Raw genomic sequence first — 26,565 nt, forward strand, 5'->3', positions numbered from 1 at the left:
AGGAATTATGAAACTGAACTAATCAGAGAACAATGCAGCCAAAGACAATAGCAACTGAAGTGCATCTGTATAATAAATGAACAAGCACTTATTGTCTTATCAGTATTAATCATCTTGACATATGAAGACAGACAAACTTCACTGGCAGGGGTTTCCAGCTGCTCGTCCACTGTGAGTCTCCTATATGTTCATTATTAGTAGTTTGCAGACAGAGACGTTGCCTTAATTAGATTCACAGATGTGGTTTCCTTCCTCTTCAACTCATTACAATAACATTGAGCTCTGGAATTTCAATGTTTTTTCTTAAAATGCGCCAACAAAATGAAGTAGGCCTATTGCAAAATATTTGGATGTGATATTATGCACTCCCAAGCCTTTATTGGTCTGTGAAGCATGACGTATGACCCCCACAGATCCGTAATTCCTCTAAATAATCAGCATGACTTTGCAGAGGATTAAACCTTTTTCAGAACCTTTTCCCTTTCTGTGGGTCACAGTGCCACAGAATGTCAAATCTCATCTAAAGCTAATGCCCCACAGTGAGAATTAAACTACTTACAGGCTCAGATTTATAGTGGATTGTAACTGATAAATTAAGCAACTGATAAATTAATCATTTTAGATCCATTTATTGAGTTGCAAAAATTAAAGCATCAGTTCATGCTTGTAAAAAATATTTTAAAAAGATGTCTTTATGTATACGAAAATGATTTTTTCTGCAATAATGGCAAATGTGTGTTGAAACCTTTATTTGTGGAAGAATGAGTCTCTGTAATCTGTGTTTAAAACTCAAGGGTGTGAGTTATGAGGTCTAATAAACATTATATCCGTCATGCTGTATATGTTAATAAACAAAGTTGTCTTTGTTAGCTTGCATTTGAAAAAGAGAGAATCTAGAGATCCAGAAGATTTGGAGGTGTTCATTTTGGCCTATAGTGCTCCTCTGGATTATTATGCAACATTAACAATGTTCTAAACATTTACAAAACATAAAACACAACACAATTGAGCAACAAATCACCCATGAGAGAAGTATAATGACTTCCACGATAGAAACACTTTTGCCACTCTTACTTTCATTATATATATTCCTTTTGTTTGGCCTCAAAAATAAAACATGTAACTTAAATGAACAACTCGATTATCTACCAATCAGTGCAAACTTTTGAATACTTTCTAGAATTTAGCAATACTGCCATCTATTGGTTTCAGGTGATAGTCTCGCTCGATTATGTGCATTTTTGCTTCGTTTAATACGGAAATTTATTATAATAAATTATTTATTATAAAATACAGTAATATAAGCAATTACATTATTTTATAAATAGTAGATTGACTTTATTTAAAAAACATTCTATCAACATATTGTTTATATAAAACGCCTTTATTTAAAAAGAATATAGATTACATTTTAAACGTGTCATGATTTTTCTAAAATAAATACGTTTGGCAATATTACCATCTACTGGTTTCAGGTGGTACTGTCGCTTGGTTATGTGCAATTTGTCTTGATTTTACGACTTTTGGAATTTATTCTAGTATTTCTACATTATAAACAAATAATTTTTAATGACTAGACTATTTTATAAACTGGAGACTGTCAGATTTTAAAATATCATATTAATATATTGTTTATATGAAACGCTTTTATGTAAAAATATCATAAATTAAATTAAATGTATGAATGTAATGTTTACCTTAAAATAACGCTGGAAATACTCAGATAATCAGATAATCTTTATTAAGAAGACAATCTATTTATATTGTTTATATAAAAAGCGTTTATGTAAACAAAATATAAATTACATGGGAAAAAATAACTATTATTATTTTAATACATTTTATAAATTATTAAAACTATATAGGCATGTTTCTGAAATAAATAAATAAATTTTTATTTTATTTTATTTTATTTTATTTTATTTTATTTTGAAATTTCCTCCGGGAGTCCAGTAAACACATACACATATGTTTATGTGCTCCATGTTGACCTTGATGAACTTTCAAAATTATTTTACATTTTTTTAGGCAATGTAAACGCTTTTTAATCAATAGATGTCAGAGCTTCTTGAGTCTGCATTTCGAGTGCGCTTGTAATGTTTTTTGACTTTTATTTTGAAAAACAATTTCACCCGGAAAAAGCATCTGCACTACATGTGAATGTTGTGGTTCAGAGGGGTCCAACTGTATGCTGCAATAAAGTTGCTATGGTTGGAAGCCCGTTTATATGGTAAATGCTTTTATTTACCTTCAAGTGCTCACTTTAAATACAGCATTTGAGTCGCGATGGCTGTCGTTTGCTTTAGTAAGAGTCTTTCATGTGCAGGCAGGCAGCTGCTGAATGGGACACTGTTCAGGTCAATCACAAGAGGATCAGTATGCAGATGTCCAGTCATTCACAGGACTGTTAACAGCACAATACCACACGCTCAACGAGCCTTTCATACAATGTAAACGCTTTTTAATCAATAGATGTCAGAGCTTCTTGAGTCTGCATTTCGAGTGCGCTTGTAATGTTACTGACTTTTATTTTGAAAAACAATTTCACCCGGAAAAAGCATCTGCACTACATGTGAATGTTGTGGTTCAGAGGGGTCCAACTGTATGCTGCAATAAAGTTGCTATGGTTGGAAGCCCGTTTATATGGTAAATGCTTTTATTTACCTTCAAGTGCTCACTTTAAATACAGCATTTGAGTCGCGATGGCTGTCGTTTGCTTTAGTAAGAGTCTTTCATGTGCAGGCAGGCAGCTGCTGAATGGGACACTGTTCAGGTCAATCACAAGAGGATCAGTATGCAGATGTCCAGTCATTCACAGGACTGTTAACAGCACAATACCACACGCTCAACGAGCCTTTCATACATCCCAGTCTGTGATGGTCACTAAGATACTGTCTGTGGAGGAGATCTTCAACAAGAAGTCTTTACATGACTATCTGAAGAAGAAGGAAATGGAGTATAACACATGCTTGCAGTCCCTCAATACTGGCAGTCAAACACTGGATGATGAGGATGTGAAAATGAAAAGGACTAACCTCTCTGTACTAGGGCCTTTGGTCCAGAAAATCAAAGAATTGGGGGAGAAACAGAAGGAGTTGGAGGACACGCTGGACTTGTTGAAAGGTAGTTAAGTGGGAAAGGCGTGCTGGAAGTGAAAAGCTTTCTAGGGTGGCATTTCATTTGCATCTGTATCTCATTTCAGATAATGACCCAGAATTACTTGAGCTTGCAGAGTCAGAGAAGGAAGCCTGTCTAGCAGACATTCAAGATCTCAAACAACAGGTGAGGTGTGAAAGGCTCTCGTTAACATTTCAGTCACCTTTATTAAATACATGACCCTTATTGACTCTCATACAGACCTGGTATGCCAAGGAATAAGATGAATAACACGTATACACTTTACAGACTTTATGGCTGAATCTCACATATCCACGTCACATTTTTAATTCCAAAATTAAAATGATTTTTTATTTTATTTATTTATTTTCAAATGAAAATGAAGCCTGTTTTAGGATCATAATTTTATATGTATATTATTTTATTAGTAGTATGTTATTATACATTATCATTATCAAGTAAATGAGCATGAACTACAATAATATATAAAACCAATATAATATTAAATATTAATAATATCAATAATATCAATATTATTATGTTGTTGACATTATGTTGACAATATATATATATATATATATATATATATATAATTAATATGAATATTAATAACAGACTTTAAATGTTAGTATAAATTAACAAGTAGAATAAATGTAAATGAACTAGAAACAAATATAAAATAACAAAAATAAAATCAAGATAACGTTTAATATTATATAATATTAATATTGTATGCTATATATATATAAATGAAAAATTAATGTATTGTTATAAATTGTCACGTAAATGGATATGCAATTAATATAATGTTTAATATTAATAATAATTATAATACATTGTAATGTTGATATTATTTTATATTAATATAGATATATAAATTATGCTTATTGGATTATTTAATTAAAGCAGTACAATAAGTAGTAAAAATTTAGTAAGTTATTCTATGTATTCTAAATGAAAATTAATGTATTACTATAAATTATTATCAACTAATGTATATAAAATAAATAAAATATTTTATTGTAGCAATAATAATATTAATATTATTGTAATTTTATTCATATAATTAATATAATATCAATATAAATATATAAATTATGCTTAAAGAGTTATTAAAGGCATTACAATAAGTAGTAACAATTTTGTAAGTCAATCCAAGTAAAAATATTAAAATGTTGTAAAAATAGTACTATTATGTAGTAAGTTCAAACATAATGAAAATTGAATCAGTGTGCTGTGTTTCAGATTTTATCTCTTCTGATCCCAGAAGAGGAATCAGACATGAGTGACCTGGTCCTAGAGGTCACCGCTGGGGTCGGAGGTCAAGAAGCCATGCTCTTTACCGCAGAGATCTTTGATATGTATCATAACTTCGCTGCTTTCCATGGCTGGGGCTTCGACATCCTGGAGGTCATGTCTAGTGAACTAGGTTGACAAATTTGTCCTCTGTAAATGCTTAATAATAATACTAATATGTGCTTGGGTCAGTGATTGCATTTGTTGTCGTCATGTGCTATGAATCCTCATTTCCAGTGGTGTATTTGGTTTGTTTAGGGGGCATCAGACGTGCAGCCGCCAGTATCAGTGGTCCATTCAGCTATAAAAAGTTCAAGTTTGAAGCTGGAGTCCATCGTGTCCAGAGGGTCCCGAAAACAGAAAGTAAAGGTCGCATACACACCAGCACCATGACGGTGGCCATACTTCCCCAGCCCACTGAGGTACAGATAACTTCAGCTCTAACTGATATTTAGAAACGGATGATAGATTAGGTGTTATTATTAAAAACAGAATCAGGATTCAGTTAGAAAACCAGTATTCAGGTGTATGTGGTTCTAGATCTAATTGCATTTTCTCTTAAACCGCGCAGATCTCATTTACCATCAATCCTAAAGATCTGAGGATGGAGACGAAGAGAGCCAGTGGAGCAGGAGGACAGCATGTCAACACCACCGACAGCGCCGTGAGGATCGTCCATCTGCCCACAGGTCAGCGGGACATCAGACTATCTATCTATCTGTCTGTCTGTCTGTCTATCTATCTATCTATCTATCTATCTATCTATCTATCTATCTATCTATCTATCTATCTATCTATCTATCTATCTATCTATCTATCTATCTATCTATCTATCTATCTATCTATCTATCTATCTATCTATCTATCTATCTATCTATCTATCTATCTATCTATCTATCTATCTATCTATCTATCTATCTATCTATCTATCTATCTATCTATCTATCTATCTATCTATCTATCTATCTATCTATCTATCTATCTATCTATCTATCTATCTATCTATCTATCTATCTATCTATCTATCTATCTATCTATCTATCTATCTATCTATCTATCTATCTATCTATCTATCTATCTATCTATCTATCTATCTATCTATCTATCTATCTATCTATCTATCTATCTATCTATCTATCTATCTATCTATCTATCTATCTATCTATCTATCTATCTATCTATCTATCTATCTATCTATCTATCTATCTATCTATCTATCTATCTATCTATCTATCTATCTATCTATCTATCTATCTATCTATCTATCTATCTATCTATCTATCTATCTATCTATCTATCTATCTATCTATCTATCTATCTATCTATCTATCTATCTATCTATCTATCTATCTATCTATCTATCTATCTATCTATCTATCTATCTATCTATCTATCTATCTATCTATCTATCTATCTATCTATCTATCTATCTATCTATCTATCTATCTATCTATCTATCTATCTATCTATCTATCTATCTATCTATCTATCTATCTATCTATCTATCTATCTATCTATCTATCTATCTATCTATCTATCTATCTATCTATCTATCTATCTATCTATCTATCTATCTATCTATCTATCTATCTATCTATCTATCTATCTATCTATCTATCTATCTATCTATCTATCTATCTATCTATCTATCTATCTATCTATCTATCTATCTATCTATCTATCTATCTATCTATCTATCTATCTATCTATCTATCTATCTATCTATCTATCTATCTATCTATCTATCTATCTATCTATCTATCTATCTATCTATCTATCTATCTATCTATCTATCTATCTATCTATCTATCTATCTATCTATCTATCTATCTATCTATCTATCTATCTATCTATCTATCTATCTATCTATCTATCTATCTATCTATCTATCTATCTATCTATCTATCTATCTATCTATCTATCTATCTATCTATCTATCTATCTATCTATCTATCTATCTATCTATCTATCTATCTATCTATCTATCTATCTATCTATCTATCTATCTATCTATCTATCTATCTATCTATCTATCTATCTATCTATCTATCTATCTATCTATCTATCTATCTATCTATCTATCTATCTATCTATCTATCTATCTATCTATCTATCTATCTATCTATCTATCTATCTATCTATCTATCTATCTATCTATCTATCTATCTATCTATCTATCTATCTATCTATCTATCTATCTATCTATCTATCTATCTATCTATCTATCTATCTATCTATCTATCTATCTATCTATCTATCTATCTATCTATCTATCTATCTATCTATCTATCTATCTATCTATCTATCTATCTATCTATCTATCTATCTATCTATCTATCTATCTATCTATCTATCTATCTATCTATCTATCTATCTATCTATCTATCTATCTATCTATCTATCTATCTATCTATCTATCTATCTATCTATCTATCTATCTATCTATCTATCTATCTATCTATCTATCTATCTATCTATCTATCTATCTATCTATCTATCTATCTATCTATCTATCTATCTATCTATCTATCTATCTATCTATCTATCTATCTATCTATCTATCTATCTATCTATCTATCTATCTATCTATCTATCTATCTATCTATCTATCTATCTATCTATCTATCTATCTATCTATCTATCTATCTATCTATCTATCTATCTATCTATCTATCTATCTATCTATCTATCTATCTATCTATCTATCTATCTATCTATCTATCTATCTATCTATCTATCTATCTATCTATCTATCTATCTATCTATCTATCTATCTATCTATCTATCTATCTATCTATCTATCTATCTATCTATCTATCTATCTATCTATCTATCTATCTATCTATCTATCTATCTATCTATCTATCTATCTATCTATCTATCTATCTATCTATCTATCTATCTATCTATCTATCTATCTATCTATCTATCTATCTATCTATCTATCTATCTATCTATCTATCTATCTATCTATCTATCTATCTATCTATCTATCTATCTATCTATCTATCTATCTATCTATCTATCTATCTATCTATCTATCTATCTATCTATCTATCTATCTATCTATCTATCTATCTATCTATCTATCTATCTATCTATCTATCTATCTATCTATCTATCTATCTATCTGTCTGTCTGTCTGTCTATCATTCTATCTATCTATCTGTCTGTCTGTCTGTCTATCTTTACATTTAAAACATTTGCATTTAATTGATCAATAAATACAATAAAAACAGTAATATTTTGAAATATTATTACAATTTATAACTGTTTTATATTTTAATATATTTTCAAATGTAATTTATTCCTGTGCTGCAAAGCTGAATTTTCAGCATTTTATTGTAGTTTTGATCAAATAAATACAGCCTTGATAGGTATATAAGATTCTTAAAAAATCTTAATTATTCCAAACTGTAGTGTGTGCATATATAGATAGATACATAGATAGATAGGAGTGAGACGTCTCTATGTTTTGTTGTAATTTCAGGCACAGTGGCTGAATGTCAGCAGGAACGCTCTCAGATCAAGAACAAAGAGACAGCCATGACGTTACTGCGAGCCAAACTCTACAGCGCCCGGCTGGAGGAGGAGACCAGTAAGAGATACCTGGCTCGAAAACTACAGGTATATTAATTAATTAATCTTTTTAAATTATGATATTAATTAAGCATGAAATCAGCATTGAACCTATTTACTTTCTGAATTAACTTCCCTGCAAATGATTTATCAGTGCACCTTATAAAAAATTTAAAAAAGCCTTTATAGTCTTTTATCAAAATATAATCTTGCTCTTCCTCTGAAATAACTTCATGATCCAGTAAATTCCTGCCATTCATTTAGTTTCTTTAAATATCCTGTTTAACGTGGAAAATGTGTTGCATTTAGTAAAATGGGTTGACTTTAACTTTATTAATATCAGATATAATTGTTTTTACTGATATTATTTGGTATATATAAAGTGCATTTTACTTCTCTTGTAATAGATTGGCACCAAAGGCAGATCAGAGAAAATCAGGACTTATAACTTCTCTCAGGACCGGATCACCGATCACAGGATTGGAAAAACCATTCACGACGTGCATGGATTTTTACAAGGAGAGGAACTGCTCGAGGAGATGATTGTGTTTCTGCAACAGTTTTCTGAACAGGAATCTCTTATGGACGTTCTCCAAGACAGTGATCAGAATCAGTAGTTATTTGCGGCAATAAAGAAATGTGTAAAAGTTTGGGTGTCAGATTGAATTGTAAGCACAGTCTGAGAAAAAGAGCGTAGTGTATCTCACTATTCCTCTGAGGAGTTTCTCAAACACTCTTTGTTTTCTCTTGAACTTTTACACAGCAGTGTGAAATGCTTTTGGTGGGGTGCTCGTTTTGTTTTCAGCCAGTTTGACTTTTCCAGCTGTTTGAGATTTTAAAAAAATCATAAGTGTTTTAACTCACAAAGAGCAGTTTATAGCTCATAAAATATTAATATTTAAGCTGAGTATAACATACATAAACTAATTTATATTACTTTTTCAGACTTGGAAATCACATACTCAGGATTCCCTAAAATTTCCAGTATTTTAAATCACAGCTTTTTAAATTCTCATTTAATATTATATATACAATATTAATATTGTATGCTCTCTCTCTCTCTCTCTCTATATATATATATAAATTATTGTATTGTTATAAATTGTCACGTAAATGTATATGCAATTAATATATTTAATAATAATAATAATAATAACATTGTGATGTTGATATGATTTAAATTATATTAGTATAGAAATATAAATTATGCTTATTGAATTATTTAATTAAAGCAGTACAATAAGAAGTAACAATTTAGTAAGTTATTATTAATATGACATTTTACATATATTACTTTTTCAGACCTGGAAATCACATACTCAATATTTTAATATTTACAGCTTTTTAAATTCTCGGTATGTATAGGCTCGGTTAAACCAACAACAAATCACTTTTAAAGTCCATCTTTATTGACTTTTTTTTTTCTCAAAAAGGCGTTTTTTTTCCGAAGCTCGCCTTTCATTAGGTGGCGCTCTTTATGCACCGTGACGTCTCCGTTGAACGTGCGTCATGACGTCAGTTGAGTCGTCCGCCCAGCGCTTTCATTGGCTGCGGGACTTTTAAAGGTATTCCGCTGCGCTCTGATTGGCTCGAAGGTTTGGTCGCCAAATTTCAAATGCTTTTGCAAGTGGCGCTTTTTCTCCAAACTCACTGACTATTGTGTTGCCACTTAAATGCTTGTGCTGCCACTGCAATAGCGACCAGGACACGTTTCTAAGGACATATGAGGAATATATAAAAGTGGTTTTCTATTTTAAAGGTAAGAGACAACAGCTTTAATGTTATTTTTTGTAAATTCGGCAAAATAGGAACTTTTGGAGAGGATTTTAAATCTGTAAATACTAGATGCTGCGTTTCCCTTTATGTGATAGTCTCAGATTTAAGTTTAATATTGCGTTTTTGTTAAATATAATGTAAATATTTATACTCGAGAAAGCATTGCAAGAAACCAAATGAGCAATTTTCGTGTAAGAACATAGGATTTTAAGTTGTATTTTAAGCTAGCATGTGGTGTATCATGAGTAACTTAGCCACGTCAGGAATGCACGCACTTAGGCGCGCAAAATGAAAAACAAATAAATCCCATAAAAATAAATGCATCACCTAGGTAACATTTAAACACATCGTGTATTATGCAATAACAAGTATGTATTTTGACATGTATTATCAGTGTGTCTTAATACCCAAGTTGTAATGCTTAAAACGAGAAGTCTGGCTAATGTTCATTTATTTGAGTCTAAAACTGTGGGTGGATTAATTTGGATTTTGTGTATGTATATTGATATATTATGTAATTCTTTATATTGATGTAACGTTAGACGCGTACAACATCAAGAGAGTCAACAATTTAATGCTATTCCAGTATATACTCATTTACTGGTAGTACATGTCATAACTATTAGTCTGGCCTATGAGGATTTATGGGAAATGCTCATGTTACTAATGATATAACCAGGGTCAACAATTTGTGAAAACTTGAACATGTCTTGTTTCTCATTTCCTCTAGTTTGCTGTGTCTGGATCAGCCTCAATATGAAGTGTCCAAGCTACAGTGAGGATTCACCAATTTTATGCCACATGGAGAAAGCTGAAACAGACCTCGGTGAGATGAAGGGCCACACGGTTTCGCCACGGAAATCAGCCCCGCCGCGCTCCCCCGTGGCAGCCAACATCTCCACTCCTATGGAGGCCAGAAGCAAAGGCCCCCACAATAAAGAAAACTACCAGAATAAGCGTCATTCTCTAGAGGTGGCGTCAGACGACGAGGTGATTCTCAGCAGTAGCGGCCTAACTGAGGACAGCGGCTACCTTTCGCTACAAAACAGCCGGGTGGATCATGGGGATGTGGATGGCGCGGACTCGCTGGAGAGGAGTGAAGAGAAATGTGTGTCCTCTCAGTCCTTGGATGTGGAGTGTCATTCTGCGCCCTGTCTGCCCGTGTTGAAGTTTCAGGAGGAGGTGTGCAGAGAACTGGCTAAAAGCTTTAAAAAGAGCAAAAGTTACGACTGGACTGTCGTTGATAAGGTTGCAGAGAATTACGGGCTGCATAATGTGATCGGTGGGAAGATGGGACGGCAGTTTGTGGACATCCTTTGCGGCCTGTTGAGGAAAGACATGAGGCATATCCTTGCCAGGATATTGGGCCTGTTGGGAGATTGTGATTTAGTGAGGTAACTTCCTGTTTAGTTTAATTTCTCCTGTGGCTTGATCTGTATCTCACACTGAATCAGAATGACTGACTGTTTTTGGTCTTTTTGCAGCTGTAAAAAAGTGAGCCAGACGTGGCGGAAAATCATTTGTGAAGATCAGGTGGCCCTTCGGCGCTGCAGAGAAGCAGAAAGAACGTTAAGGGTAAGAGACTTGGGGTCCGTTTACACAACAACGTTTTCAGCCAAAAACGGGAAACTTTTTATGCATATTTTTGAAAACAAGTTTCAAAGTGCAAGTTTTTGAAAACGTCACCGTTATCGTTTCCGTGTAAACACCCAATACGGGAATCTTTGAAAACGGTGACATCATGCGCGTAGTACGTGTTAGATTTTATTTTTATTTTTTTGTAGTATGTGTTGGATATGTAGACTAGTGGTCGACCGATATTGGTTTTTTGACAGCCGATGCCGATATCTTGGAAAGCAGGGTGGCCGATATATTGGTATTTATTTTAATTAATATTTAAGAAATTTTAAAATTAATTTGAAAATGGATTAAAAAATAGATGTTAAATAAACATACTTATACTTTACATGACAAAGTATTTTTCATAAATATTTAATATAAAAATATAATAAAAAAGGAAGTAAACACTGTAACCAACAGGGCACTCAGTATTCTGGGAAGTTTGTGTGCATTGGGAATCTTTTTTTTATTTTTTACAACATATAACCATCACTTCCCTACAGGTACTGTTCTGTACTAACAAGGTGACAGCGCCAACTACTGGCCTGGCATACGTAATACAGCGTTTTTGGCCGTTTTCACAGATATGTGTAAATGCGAATCGTTTTGAAAATGTTGTCGTGTATACGTGAAACTTTTTAAAAACGCAAGGGAAAAACTTTTCCGTTTTTGACTACACCGTTGTCGTGTAAACGTAGCCTTACAGAACGGCAAAATCGGACCAGTTCATCCATGTGGCTTTGTAATTAAAACTTTAAAGGGGAAGTACATAAAAAAAAATTTTTTAAAAAGGAAATTCTGTCATTTGTTCACCCTCATATCATTACAAAGTCATATGACGTTCTTCTGCGGAACACAAAAGAAGATATTTTGAACGTTTTAAACCAATTTCAGTCCCCAAAAAAATATAACGGGACCCGAAACTGTTTGGTTACAAACAGTCTACGAAATATCATCTTTTATGTTCCACAGAAGTAAGTCATACAGGTTTGGAATGACATGAGGGTGAGTGAATTTTTCAGATTTTACTTTTGATACACTAATAAAGATCTGAAAGTATTTTTTAAACTTTGAAGTGTTGCTGATGCAACTAATTTGTGTGCTTCCTAGACATTTAGAGAATCTTGGTCTTGCATGTACCTTTGTAAAACCTGCAGAAACACTGGTAGAAAGTGTGCTTATGTGTAGTTCAAAAGGGATAGAAACCATCATAATTGCTTGATTTTGTTCCAGTTCTAAAAATGTTCATCTTTGTTGCTTTCAGGACTCTGGCCGCCCCACGGGCTCATTATCACGAGACTTCACCTTGAGCAGGGTGGTGTTCTCCTGCATGCAGACCGTCGCCTCTACGCCCGTTCACAAGGCCATTAAGAAGCCGCAGTGCAAGACGGGTGGAGCACAAAACGCATCCAAGCCAAGTCGCTTCCAACAGTTTCATGAGGTAAAAAAAAAATCCCCCAGTAACACCAAATTGTGTCTGTTTACTGATACATGCATGACTTTAGTTGCATGTGGTTTATAATCGTGTTGTTTTCTTCTAGGTTGCCCGATCGCCGAAATAAACTTTAAATAAGTTCATAAAAATTCTATTTAGATTGTACTACTTAATATTTAAATAAAAATGTCAAATAAATGTTTAAACTGAAATATTTTTTTAAATAAAATAGCTTATTTCAGCTAGTTGCCAAGAAAACATTTCTCATTTAAATTTAGTTTAACTTGAAGTTCTAAAATAACTCAAATGAGTCCAAAAGGAAATTGTGTAAAACGTCTGATCACAGTTTAATAGCCATCGTGACATTCTTCATGACATCCATTTTTCTCTCATGAACTCAAAGACACCAAATATGATCTGATCAGGTTTATCCTAATGAGTTTGTTTACAGGTGGTTAGATGTTATGTTAGTTGTTAGTTGTGTGGTCTCAATTTCAAAAGAATATTATATATTTAAAAAGTTACAATAGTATCTCGATACTAAAATAACAATGATGGAGTCAGATGGTACTACTATGGTACTTTGATATACAGTAGACCATGTCAAAAAAACGTGGTACTTTTTGTTAGTGTGAGAATTAAAAAATTTACAGGAAACTGGGTTAAATGTAGACTTTTTAAAAACTCACAGAAGCTAACAACTGCAAAAGAAAGGCATTAAAGTTTTTGAGCATTTAAAGCAGGTTTGTTTTATCAATCCTTTCTGTGCATTCAACTAATTCATAACCATAAATAAAGGCACTTTTTCCATTAAAATATCCTTTCCTCTCTTCTGTGGCTTCACTTTGATGCTTTTTTGAATTACTCTTGAAATCCACTATGGCGCCATTGTTAATATTTTCGGCTCCTTTATGATAAATGACTTGTTTTCCCTCATTTGAATGTCGCCGTGGATAAAAGCATCTGCTAAATGAATAAATGCAAATGTAAATTTTGACAGAGAACCGGACAAGACAGGACCTGTTTGTCTTTTCATTCTAAAGCTGAAATATAAGTGTGTAGTTGATGATGCTGTCACTGTCCCAGAGACAAGCGGTCATTTCCCATAACTCCCCTCAGGAGAAAAGGATGTTAACTAAAATTAAAATGAAAACAGAAAATGTCATAATAATAATAATTTCAAAAGAATATTATATATTTAAAAAGTTACAATAGTATCTCGATACTAAAATAACAATGATGGAGACAGATGGCACTACTATGGTACTTTGATATACAGTAGACCATGTCAAAAAAACATGTGGTACTTTTTGTTAGTGTGAGAATTAAAAAATTTACAGGAAACTGGGTTAAATGTAGACTTTTTAAAAACTCACAGAAGCTAACAACTGCAAAAGAAAGGCATTAAAGTTTTTGAGCATTTAAAGCAGGTTTGTTTTATCAATCCTTTCTGTGCATTCAACTAATTCATAACCATAAATAAAGGCACTTTTTCCATTAAAATATCCTTTCCTCTCTTCTGTGGCTTCACTTTGATGCTTTTTTGAATTACTCTTGAAATCCACTATGGCGCCATTGTTAATATTTTCGGCTCCTTTATGATAAATGACTTGTTTTCCCTCATTTGAATGTCGCCGTGGATAAAAGCATCTGCTAAATGAATAAATGCAAATGTAAATTTTGACAGAGAACCGGACAAGACAGGACCTGTTTGTCTTTTCATTCTAAAGCTGAAATATAAGTGTGTAGTTGATGATGCTGTCACTGTCCCAGAGACAAGCGGTCATTTCCCATAACTCCCCTCAGGAGAAAAGGCTGAATATGGCTATGGCTAAATAAGGAATAGATCACCCAAAAGTAAAAATTTGCCGAAAATGTTCTCACCCCCAAGCCATCCAAGATGTAGATGAGTTTGTTTCTTCATCAGAACAGATTTGGAGAAATTTAGCATTACATCACTTGCTCACCAATGGATGCTCTGCAGTGAATGGGTGCCGTCAGAATGAGAGTCCAAACAGCTGATAAAAACATCACAATAATCCACACCACTCCAGTCCATCAGTTAATGCCTTGTGAAGTGAAAAGCTGCATGTTTGTAAGAAACAAATCTATTATTAAGGCTTTTTAAACTTCAAACCGTTGCTTCCTGCTAAATTATAATCCATAATAACGCTTCCCCCAGTGAAAAAGTACATCCCCTGTTGTCCTCTCACATCAAAATCACCACCCACATATTTTAACATCTTTAGAAGTGAAAAGCTGCATGTTTGTTATAAACAAATCCATTATTAAGATGTTTTAACTTCAAATTGTTGCTTCAGGCTGAAATATGAGTCCTCTATGCATAATATTGCTTTATCCAGTGAAAAAGTCATCACAAGTCACAAGTCATTAATTGATGAAAAAGTCACAAGTCATTAACTGATGGACTGGAGTGGTGTGGATTACTTGTGGATTATTGTGATGTTTTTATCAGCTGTTTGGACTCTCATTCTGACGGCACCCATTCACTGCAGAGGATCCAATGCTGAGCAAGTGATGCAATGCTACATTTCTCCAAATCTGTTCTGATGAAGGAATAGATTCATCTACATCTTGGATAGCCTGAGGGTGAGTAAAATTTCATTTTTGGGTGAATGATTCCTTTAAATGTCACTTCCGGATTCCTCATTACATTTATTCCTTCATTTGCAAATGAATATTTCACCATCGGGGTTGTAGTTGCTGCATGTAAAAAGACAAAAATATAAGCCTGCATGTGCAATTGTAAAAGGACAGATTTGGAGTGAATTAGGATTGGGATCATAAAAGCAGGGTTGTGTCGTTGAGAAATATTCCATCATTAAGGTCTTCCTCACAGTATAATTAATCTCAGAGCTGACCTTTCTGGACGAGAAAAGCTCTGCGCCCGTATATTATTGTATTTCCATTTTGATTTATTAAACCACGGTCTGTACAAATGAAGCTCCAAATCAGCCGAGGATACGGAGAGCAAAACAGGTGTTTACACTGAAACACACATGCACACACACACAAAACATATCACTTATTATGAGTCATTCTGCTTGGGAATACAAATCTAATTTTTCTGTTGGACGCTATCCGCTGTGATTAACCTTTCAGACTAGATGCAAACCGCTCTGAGTGTGCGTGTGGGTGATATTTGAACATTATTTTAGTCACATCTGGGTTTAAATTTGAGTTAAGGGCATGTGGGTTCACTGAAAATATGTGAACTAGGTTACTGGCACTAAAGAATACATTATTATGAAATCGGTCGTATAAAACGGATAGTTCTGACTCACTAAATGCTGATAAATGCATGCATGGGATTGATTGCACATTCTATATTCATGTTTTGTAGCCATAAAAATTGTACTGTTAGGCTAATTTACCACACTCAAAAAAAAGAACAAAAAAAAAATTAGAAAATCTATTAAAAAGATAAGATTTATGCATTTGAATTGCCTATAAATGTCCATTCATTTGGATTACACCATTTTAAAATAAACTAATAAACTTACTGTGATGCATATTTGTCAGTCATACATAAATGAAACGGGTACGATTTCTGTACTCAGAAAAACCATAGCATAGTTTATTATTAACATTTTTTGCATCTATTTGATTTTATTTAAATAATATTTTCAAAATGCATTTGTTCAAATTGCTTAGAATCAGCATAAATCTATTGATTGTGAAAACAATGACATTTGTTCTGGTAAAAAGTATGAAAATGGTAAAATATCACTTAATATTGCTTATTATTGAAGAATAAGCAATATTCAGTATTCAATACAAATAATTCAATATTTATACAAGCAGTATGTATGAGATTAAAACAATTTAGATTTATTGATGATAAATATATAAACCTGGTTACTGTGTATTTTAAAACATTTGAATTATTAGAAATCTTTCCTGTTTCATTCATGCACAATTGAAAAATATGATTCATATTAAGTTGATTATGTTAAAACCGCAAAGGTATGGACATTTTAAATGCAATTCAGACATATAAATCTCAGCTTTAGGCCTAAATATTCTTGGATATTACTTGGTCAGTTCTTATTTTCTTTATTATTAATATTTGTAAATAAATCAATAGTTCTGACTCTACAGTTATGGTAATTCACTATAATGACAGCATTTTTTTAAACTTTTTTTTTTTTTTTTTTTATAAAACCAAGATTTTTGCAGTATGTTTTACAAGGAAGTAGACCTACTATTATTCTTTCTAAAATGTGTTACTTGCTTGATTGTAATTAATTGTAAAATTTACTAGGAATTTTTGAGTGAAAATTGTTTCTACACCATTTAGTAAAAATACTATTTAACATCACTGAATCAACTAAATACATTAATTAGCAGTAGCTCTTTAGGGTAACACTTGCAGGTTGCCACTTTTTACAGTGTATGACTTTAAGATCTCTCTTCAGCCCTTCAGTGTCCCATTCAAGCCATTCCCTGTGAAACGAGGGGCATGTGTGATGTTTATTATGAATGACTGGCATCAGTCACATGACCGTACATCAAGGGTCTAAAGGTCGACTCCTGTCACTGCGATGGTCTTCAACCAGCACCGCCACCGGCCCCAAGACAGCCGATCCGCTCTGCTGCTCACACTCAGTCATGTTCACCAGAGATTCAGCAGGAACACGTTAGAAGCGCACAGGACAGATGTTGAAGTGGGTTATTAAGAGTCATTTCCATATCAGATGTTGTTTGTCCTTTATTGTTGTGATCCACTAGTGCAATGGTTCCCAACCCTGGTCCTGGAGGCACCCCAACACTGCACGTTTTGCATGAATCACATAGCATCTGATTTGCACCACAACAATTCAATAGCCAAAGATTAAGCCTGGTCACCAGAGTCTTTACATCATACCTGTTGTTCTACGGAATCAGATCGAGAAAAGACCAAGAAATTAGTATTTTGTCAATACGTCTGATCATTGTATTTAGCAGTGTTATCCCTGTAAAGCCTACTGTAATATTTGTAATAGTAATATTTGAAGATGAACACTTACTGGACCGAAGCAACAATCATGTTCAAATGTGAGTATCAGATATGATCATCCATCTTTTGAGGAATGTTTACTTTTTCATCTCTCAATTATCATTGTATTGCATTCTATTATATGTTTTGTAACTGCAGAGCTTTGATCATAAAACTAAGCATTTAAATATCATCTTATTAAGACTTGGGAGATATAGAGTGACAACTGATACTTATATCATTTTCTGTAAGTATCTGCTGTACTGTTTTAAAGATCTCATTGATTTACATTACAAGCTCAGAATTTCATCTTAATTTTTGGACATAAATATCAGAATCTGCACCAAGTTGCGTATTTTTGCTCAGTTTTGGCCTCTGAACAAAACTGACATGTTTTTTCCTCCTTGAATATGAGCTCCATATTCTCCTATATCACACTATATGAGCCATAAAACATGGATATGAACATGGATAAATGAACACTCATCATTAGCACTAACATGTTATATATACAGTATATATATATATATATTGCACATTATGCAAATACAACTTTAGGTGCATGAGTGATTTTCGATTAGTCATCTTTGTTTTTGCATCTCCTCCTCCTTACTGCTGTAATGATATAAATCCAATATGACAAATCAAGAGCACACACAAAACATTTAGTGCATATTTTCTTAGATTGTTTGTTATTGTTCCATTCAGCTTGATTTCTAGCTTTTCCAGGAAGACGGGATGTGCAGCTGCCACAAGGATTACAAACGACGAGCTAAAATGACACATGCATTAAAAGAAGCACAGTCACAGAAGAACACATAACAGCCTCTTCAGTTACCTCAGCCAAGTAGAGCACTAGAGCACTAACAACCTGCCAAACTAATCAAAAGAACAGGCACTCACTGACCATAACCTATATTCTTTACTATTAAGCTTCAAACATCCTATTAAGAATCAAAGGTTTGCACTAGCCTGAACTTTAACCCTCCATGAACTTTAACTCCATTCAAATTTCTAACCTTTTTTAAATATCTTTTTTTGTTGTTGTTTTTATATTTTTTAAAATTTTAATTTACACCATTATCAAAAAATAATTTACCTAAATAATTTCAAAATATATATTTAAATTTAGTTTTTATTTGTCATGGTTGGTTTTGGGTGTTGGTTTATGTTCATGTTTTCATGTCTTTTATTTTGTAGTTTTGCCACAGTCATGTCCTCTGTGATTCCCTGTTCCTTCATGTGTCATGCTTTCAGTGGTTTATTGTTTTGTCATGTGTTTTTTTTTTCTGCCTTCTGTTTGCTTCTTGTTCCTCAGCTCATCTCTGTCATTGGTTGGATTGTGCCATTTGACCCCATTTGTTTGATATACATATCCCTCATGTTTCATTGTCCATTGTCTAGCTCTGTTGCCTGTAACTGCTGTTGGTGAGTTCTGTCCATGTCAAGTCAAGTCAAGTCAAGTCAAGTCAAGTCAAGCCAAGTCAGTGTTTATTGTTTATCTGCTCACTTTTGGGATAAAATAAAACTGCACTTAGGTTCTCACAACGCTCGCCTTCATTGGACTCCAGAGCCTGCTCCAGTCCATGAATCTGCTCCAGAGCCTGCTCAATTCCCAGAACTCAGTCTTGTGTTGGTGCCAGCCTGTGAGTTTCCTGTTTGTCCTGTTTTGACCATGGTGGTCAAACGTGAACCTTCTGCCAGTCATGTCACGGCCAAAGAGGCCGTCTCTGAACTCTCTGCCTGTCCAGTCATGGCCAAGGAGGTCATCCCTGGACCCCTTGCCTGTTATGCTACAGCCACCGCGGCCTTTCAAGGATTTTCTGCCTGTCATGTCGTGGCTATGGTGGCCGTTCACAAACTCTCTGCCAGTCATACTATGGCCACTGAGGCCGTTCAAGGATATTCTGCCTGTGGTGGTCTTCTGCTCCGCAGGATTCACCTTGGGCACCTGCTCAGCCCTGGCTTCCTGCTCTGCTGACTCCACCCTGGTGGTCATCTGCTCCACCGTGGGGATCCTCAGCCCTGCCTGCTCTGCCCTGGTGGTCTTCAGCTCTGCCTGCTCCGCCCTGGTGGTCTTCAGCCCTGCCTGCTCCGCCCTGGTGGTCTTCAGTCCTGCCTGCTCCGCCCTGGTGGTCTTCAGCTCTGCCTGCTCCGCCCTGGTGGTCTTCAGCCTTGCCTGCTCCGCCCTGGTGGTCTTCAGTTCCGCCTGCTCTGCCCTGGAGGTCTTCAGCCCTGCCTGCTCCGCCCTGGTGGTCTTCAGCTCCGCCTGCTCCGCCCTGGTGGTCTTCAGCCCTGCCTGCTCCGCCCTGGTGGTCTTCGGCTCCGCCCTGGCTTCCTGCTCTGCTGGTTCCACCATGGTCTCCGCCACTGCTCCACGGACCAGGTCCTCTACTAATACATGGTCCAGACCCACCTCTGCTCCACGGTCCAGGTCCGCCACTGCTTCACGGCCCAGGTCTGCCATGTCATGATCCAGGTCCAGTTCCCCTGCACGGGCCTGGCCCTCCATCCCACCCCCTGGACCACCTCCAGTCCTCCACCATCCTGGACTCTTTGTTTGTTTTGGGTGGTTTGTTAGGGCGTCAAGAGCCGCCCTTAGAGGGGGGGATATGTCACGGTTGGTTTTGATTGTAGGTTTATGTTCATGTTTTCATGTCTTTTATTTTGTAGTTTAGGCCACAGTCATGTCCTCTGTTAGTCATGTGATTCCCTGTTCCTTCATGTGTCATGCTTTCATTGGTTTATTGTTTTGTCATGTAGTTTTTTGTTCTGACTTCTGTTTGCTTCTTGTTCCTCAGCTCATCTCTGTCATTGGTTAGATGGTGCTATGTGACCCCATTTGTTTGATATATATAGCCCTCACGTTTCATTGCCCATTGTCTAGCTTTGTTGCCTGTAATAACTGTTGGTGAGTTCTGGCCATGTTCTTGTTTTGCCTATCAAGCCATGCCCTGTGTTTCTTGTTTATCTGCTCAATTTTGGGATATAATAAAACTGCACTTGGGTTCTCACAACGCTCACCTTCAGTGGACACTTATTACATTATTTTCTTACAACCAATCATTTATGAGATATTTATAATAAATCATTAAATTTTTTTTTTACAAAAATAAACAAATTATCTTAATTTTTTTAAATATATTTTCCATTTAAAACTGCAATTTACATCATTTAAAACTACACTTTACAACCAAAAATAATTTACCTAAATCATTTTAAATTTATTTAGTTGTTTTTTAAAAGTTGTTTTACAACCAATCATATTTAAGAAAAATTCAAAATAAATAATAAAACTTTTTTTTAACAAAAATAACAATCTTTTTAAAATTTATATGTATCTTATATGTTTTAATTTACATTTATGTTTAACATCTTTACCAAAATAATTTACCTAAATAATTAAAATAATATTAAATTGTTTTAAAAATGTTTTTTGAAAACTCATAATTTATTAGCTTTTTATAATTAATTATTTTTTAAATATATATTTGTAAAAAGGTTTGTATTTCCAATAATAACTAGAAAATCTATATTTTTCCATTATAATGGAACCTTAATAAAATAGCTTGCAGTTTATTGTGCATATAATAAACAAACATCATATTTAGTGACAACACAGCTGACTGACCAGCACAAAACGTTCTCAAACTGGCAACAGACCATCCTTATTTTTGAGCCTTGACCGCTCATCCGTCTCTTTCAGATATTTATATCAGTTATAGTTTAATTGGTGCAAACCAAACTATTTTTCCAGGCCAAAGGATAACTCAAAATAAATGTAATTTGACAGACAAGCCTAATTTTGGCAACCTTACTATCTATTTATCTATCTATTGGTGTCATTGCATTCATGTTTTGGTAATCTTTCAGTATAATTACAGATTTTAGATGCAAAGCAAGCACAAGGAGGAATGATATTCAATGATAATTCAAACTGTCATTTCATTCTGACACGTGAGATCACCAACTAAACATTTCACATGTATCTTTATTCATTTGTCCGACCATTCGTAATAGGATTATATGGCATGCAATCCTATGGCCATTTTGAGAATTTGTTTATGGATAAACATTTAAACCATTATGCAAATACAGATTTACTTTAATTTACTGCAATCCAGTGTTATAGCTGCAAAATCACACCACTTACAGGAGACGACAAACTTTCTTTGCGCCTAAAATCTCTGATTATATTGAATGATTACCAAAACATACCAAATTCAATTCATCTATCTATCTCCATTAGAAGCTCTGATCTTAAAATAGTCGGAGGTGGTTTTAGCTCGCCTTCAAGCTGTTCAGGTCTGGTTTAATGGTTTAGAAGGATTTCTTTAAGCTGGTTTCAGCAGGGCTATGGATCATGTTATGGAAACGGCACTAAAAAAAAGATTCATGTACCTGACCCGCTTTCCGATCAATGACTCCAGGTACCGTCTGGCAGATAACTGTCCTAGAAGTTTACTGTATCCGCTTGTGAAGAGCCCGTCTGCGTGTCTCGTATCTCTGCACACAGACACAGAGCCAAGTGACTCTCTAGAATCCAGTGTGAATGACACAGTTGCTCTTATAGTTCATCAGATTTGTTTTTTGCAATATCTACAGTCTCCCTCACAAAAAACAAAACAAAAAACGATACAATGGCAGCCATAGTTTCCGTCAAAATACCATAGTTAAGCTAAATAACAGAAACATTTTCAAAGCTTCTCACACTGTTTGAAGGTCTCACAGTTTATTTTGATTCTATATATTAAGTATAGAACTGTTTTGCGCAAACTACGGTTACTATGGTAAATTTCGCGTGTTTCTTTAAGAGCAAACCAACGATTAACCATTTGGAGGTAGTTAAATCAACTTAAGACTACACTGTGCAAGTATAAATTCAATTTAAACTAGAAACTATGTATAGTCTATATAGGGATTTGGTAGGTTCATACAGCATGGCAAAATTATCATTTACTTAATTATCTAACTAGATGAAAAAAAACTTTCTTTGTTTGTTTCTCTGCGCTCGTGTGGATTTACCTTACTCTGATGGCGCGAACAACGCGCGCGCATATTCCAATATAGCAAATGATTTAAAACATCACAAAAGAGTTAGGAATTAAGTTTTATTCACGTACTTTAAGAAGATAGAGTTCTTACCTCATGGAGGCGAAGGGTAAACTTAAGGTCCGGGCATATAAAACACTGGAGAGAGTTATGAAGAGCAAAAGCTGAGAGCCGTTCCTCACGAGCATTGCTTTACACCTGTGCATACATGAATACATGCGGTTATTTCACACTAAATAAAACGCCAAATGTAATTGAATTTTAAATCTTGAATGCAATATTAAAGACGTTTGAATGGATTTGAAAAATGAAGTCAAAATATGCACTCCGTTTTCGCTGTTTGAATACATTATAAAGTGTTTTTATGGAAGACCTTTCTGTTTTATTAATTAAAAGTGGTTGTGCTTTGCTTCAAACCTTTTTTTTTAATTAGTTTCGTCCAGCGAAATTCTGTCCTGTTTTGTTACAAGGCTGCGTGGTTTTATTATAATACTATAATTATACAAAATATTTGACTTAAACCGTTTCATTGTGAACATTAATTAATGTAAATGCCGTGCAATTTCTGTTCATATATGTTGTGAATGTAAAATAAAACTAGTCTAAATGAATGCAACATGCACGTAAGTAAAAAGTGCCTATGGTAAATGTTCAACTAAGTAGCCTAGCCTAAATAAAATCAAAGGAGCTTACATGTGCTATAGAGATGTGATCCGCGCGCTGATCGGGGTCCTGAAATACCTCCAGTCAAACCTCCCAAAGTGACCAGGTGTTTTCTTTTTAAGTTCCTTTGCGCGGTCTTGTGTCTCTTTGAATAGTCTCACCCCTCGCCTCGTTTTATATGTCTGAATACTTTCCATCAGACAGGAAGACGATCAGATTTGATTTGCGTTAATACGTCACGAAGAAAGTCCCACTGGGATGGATGTGTTCGTCATTGGTCTGCAGGCACACACACACACACACACACACACACACACACACTGGTGAAATTAAGTTTGTGATTGCTCAGAATGTTTTGTGGTGATTCATTCTTTGGATATTTGTTCGCATGGATGCACTTTTTGGTCAAAGAAGAGATAGAGCTGAAACAATATATGAAATAATAAACCCAGCATGACTTCCCAAGTCAAAAATCAATAAGAAAATGCAAAAAGACGTGCACAGAATTTTTATACATTTTTTTTAATTAAAATTTGGAACTGATCTTAAAAAAAAAATCGTAATGGGAATATTATAGAATATATATTCTACAAAATCTTTCAGGACACATTTCTATAGGTTCCATGAAGAACGTTTGACATCCATGGAACCTTTCCATTCCATAAAAAGTTATTAACATAAAAAAAAAAAAATCTTTAGATTATTAAAATGTTCATTACAAATTAAAAGAAAAAAATTATTCTTATCAGAAAAAAATGTAAAGTGACATGTAGCCATGGTGTCCCATACTCGGAATTTGTGCTCTGCATTTAACCCATCCAAGTGCACACACACAGCAGTTAGTAGTGAACAAACACACACACACACATACACACAAACTGTGAACACACACCCGGAGCAGTGGGCAGCCATTTTTGCTGCAGCACTCGGGGAGCAGTTGGGGGTTCTGTGCCTTGCTCAAGGGTCTCACCTCAGTCGTGGTATTGAGGGTGGAAGAGAGCACTGGATGTTCACTCCCCCCACCGACAATCCCTGCAGGTACTAAGACTCGAACCCGAGACCTTTGGGTTACAAGTCAGACTCTCTAACCATTAGGCCACGACTATGGCATCACTGCCAAACCCCCCATTTTGGATAGAGAGATAGATAGAACAATATAATGATCGATCTAGATAGATATAATGATAAATAGAATGACAAACAGAACAATAGACAGATGGATAGATAGACTAGACAGACAGATACTCAGATCGATAGACAGATAGATAGACGGACTGATGATAGATAGATAGATAGATAGATAGAACGATCCATCTAAATAGTATATTTTAAACATATCAGTAAGGATTCCTCTGCGGGTTACTGTGGTTTACCCTCATCTTAACCCCGATTCAATCCCTTTGCTAACCGGATCACTCTCTGCATTAAATACATCACTGCCAAAATAATGAACAAACATGGTCAATTGTTGAGAGCTGCTTGTGACATAAACCAGACTCTTTTAAAGCATAAACACAGGAAATGTTTACATGCATAAGTGTCCACCAAGACCATAGAGACGGTCGTCCTGAACACTCATTTTAGATTGCACCGTCGTCATTTATTCTCATAATCAATAATATGATGTTAGCTTGCTGTTGGCCTCGCATTAGGACTCTCCTCGTTGTTTGAACAAAAGTACGGCACCTATAGATGTATGGTGAACCCTCTGGTTTTCACATTTAACTGCGGTAACAGTGACCTCTCGCCCTCTGTCCTTAACAGCTTTATTTGATCTGGATTGCTGTTTTCTAGGGTCTCCTTGTGGACAAAGTGATTAATGAGGGATGTAGACTGCAGACGCGATGCCAATAAATCAAGTTTACAAATGGAATTTCAGTCTTTATTGTGTATTCACTGTTGCAGCCTTACATCTGATGCATCAAGACAGACGCGTGAGACTTCCTTTGGCTGGATGAATTAGATGGTGAAGTTTAATATATAGTGTTAGGAGGTTGTTTAAATCAAAAATCAGCAATAGAAATAGTGATGCATGACTGTGCAAGCACAATTAACATGCAAGTTCAAGTCTCGGGTGATTTCCTGATCCCTTTCCCTCCTTTTCTTATTGTTTCCTGTCTGCTCGCTCAATGGACCTGTCAATAAAGTGTCAAAAAGACACAAAGACAAAACAATAATAATATGTCTTTAGGGATGCCGAACAAACTAAAAATGTTAATAAAAAACATTTGAATTAAATCAATATGTTAATCCTAGGTTTGTAATATTTAGCATATTGACATTTTTCTGACATTCATAGAGGAAGAATCAGTTGTAATCTGTCAATATCGATTTCCATTCTTGTCTTTATACCACGGACCAGAACCCAGTGACAGATCAGTTAGACAAACCCTTAAGTGCATCCAAATTAATGCAGTAAATACATCTGTATGTCTGGCCACACAGAAGACATTAGCTTCAATAATGCTATGAGAGCATCATTAGATCTGTAATGAAAGCTAAGGACAACAGCGTCATGCTCCCGAGACCACTGTTCCACACGACCAATCACATGACGTTTTTTATTTAGCATAGTCCATCCATTTAAATTGGAATTATTTTTCCTTCAATTATAAAAAAATCTATCTATCTATCTATCTATCTATCTACTGTCTGTCTGTCTGTCTGTCTGTCTATCTATCTGTCTGTCCGTCTGTCCGTCTATCCATCTATCTATCTGTCTGTTTGTCTGTCTGTCTGTCTATCTATCTGTCTGTCTGTCTGTCTATCTCTCTGTCTGTCTGTCTGTCTATCTATCTATCTATCTATCTATCTATCTATCTATCTATCTATCTATCTATCTATCTATCTATCTATCTATCTATCTATCTATCTATCTATCTATCTATCTATCTGTCTGTCTGTCTGTCTGTCAGTCTGTCATTCTGTCTGTCTGTCTGTCTGTCTGTCTGTCTGTCAGTCTGTCATTCTGTCTGTCTGTCTGTCTATCTGTCTGTCTGTCTGTATATCTATCTATCTATCTATCTAT

The 26,565-nt window shown here is 34.6% G+C and overlaps 2 protein-coding genes across 3 annotated transcripts; both read left to right on the forward strand.

Moving 5' to 3' along the window:
* Positions 1-2,554: 2,554 nt before the first annotated feature.
* On the forward strand, positions 2,555-8,654 carry LOC107733345 (peptide chain release factor 1-like, mitochondrial). 2 transcript variants are annotated; one of them, XM_016544926.1, is made up of 8 exons: positions 2,555-2,646; positions 2,743-3,123; positions 3,203-3,282; positions 4,363-4,546; positions 4,672-4,835; positions 4,985-5,102; positions 7,904-8,040; positions 8,400-8,654. In XM_016544926.1, exons 1-8 carry the CDS (start codon positions 2,577-2,579, stop codon positions 8,607-8,609), a joined length of 1,344 nt encoding a protein of 447 aa, XP_016400412.1. In that variant the 5' UTR covers positions 2,555-2,576; the 3' UTR covers positions 8,610-8,654. The 2 variants fall into 2 exon arrangements, with proteins under 2 accessions (XP_016400412.1, XP_016400413.1); XM_016544927.1 differs by having other exon boundaries at positions 2,563-3,123.
* A 934-nt stretch (positions 8,655-9,588) lies between these two features.
* Positions 9,589-12,950, forward strand: LOC107733324 (F-box only protein 5-like). The gene is made up of 5 exons (XM_016544898.1): positions 9,589-9,751; positions 10,499-11,162; positions 11,253-11,343; positions 12,653-12,829; positions 12,930-12,950. The coding sequence occupies exons 2-5, from the start codon at positions 10,525-10,527 to the stop codon at positions 12,948-12,950; spliced, it is 927 nt and encodes a 308-aa protein (XP_016400384.1). The 5' UTR covers positions 9,589-9,751; positions 10,499-10,524.
* The last annotated feature ends 13,615 nt before the right edge of the window (positions 12,951-26,565 follow it).

This window comes from Sinocyclocheilus rhinocerous, unplaced genomic scaffold (assembly GCF_001515625.1).
Source record: "Sinocyclocheilus rhinocerous isolate Xijiao unplaced genomic scaffold, SAMN03320098_v1.1 scaffold790, whole genome shotgun sequence".
Taxonomy (NCBI): Eukaryota; Metazoa; Chordata; class Actinopteri; order Cypriniformes; family Cyprinidae; genus Sinocyclocheilus; species Sinocyclocheilus rhinocerous.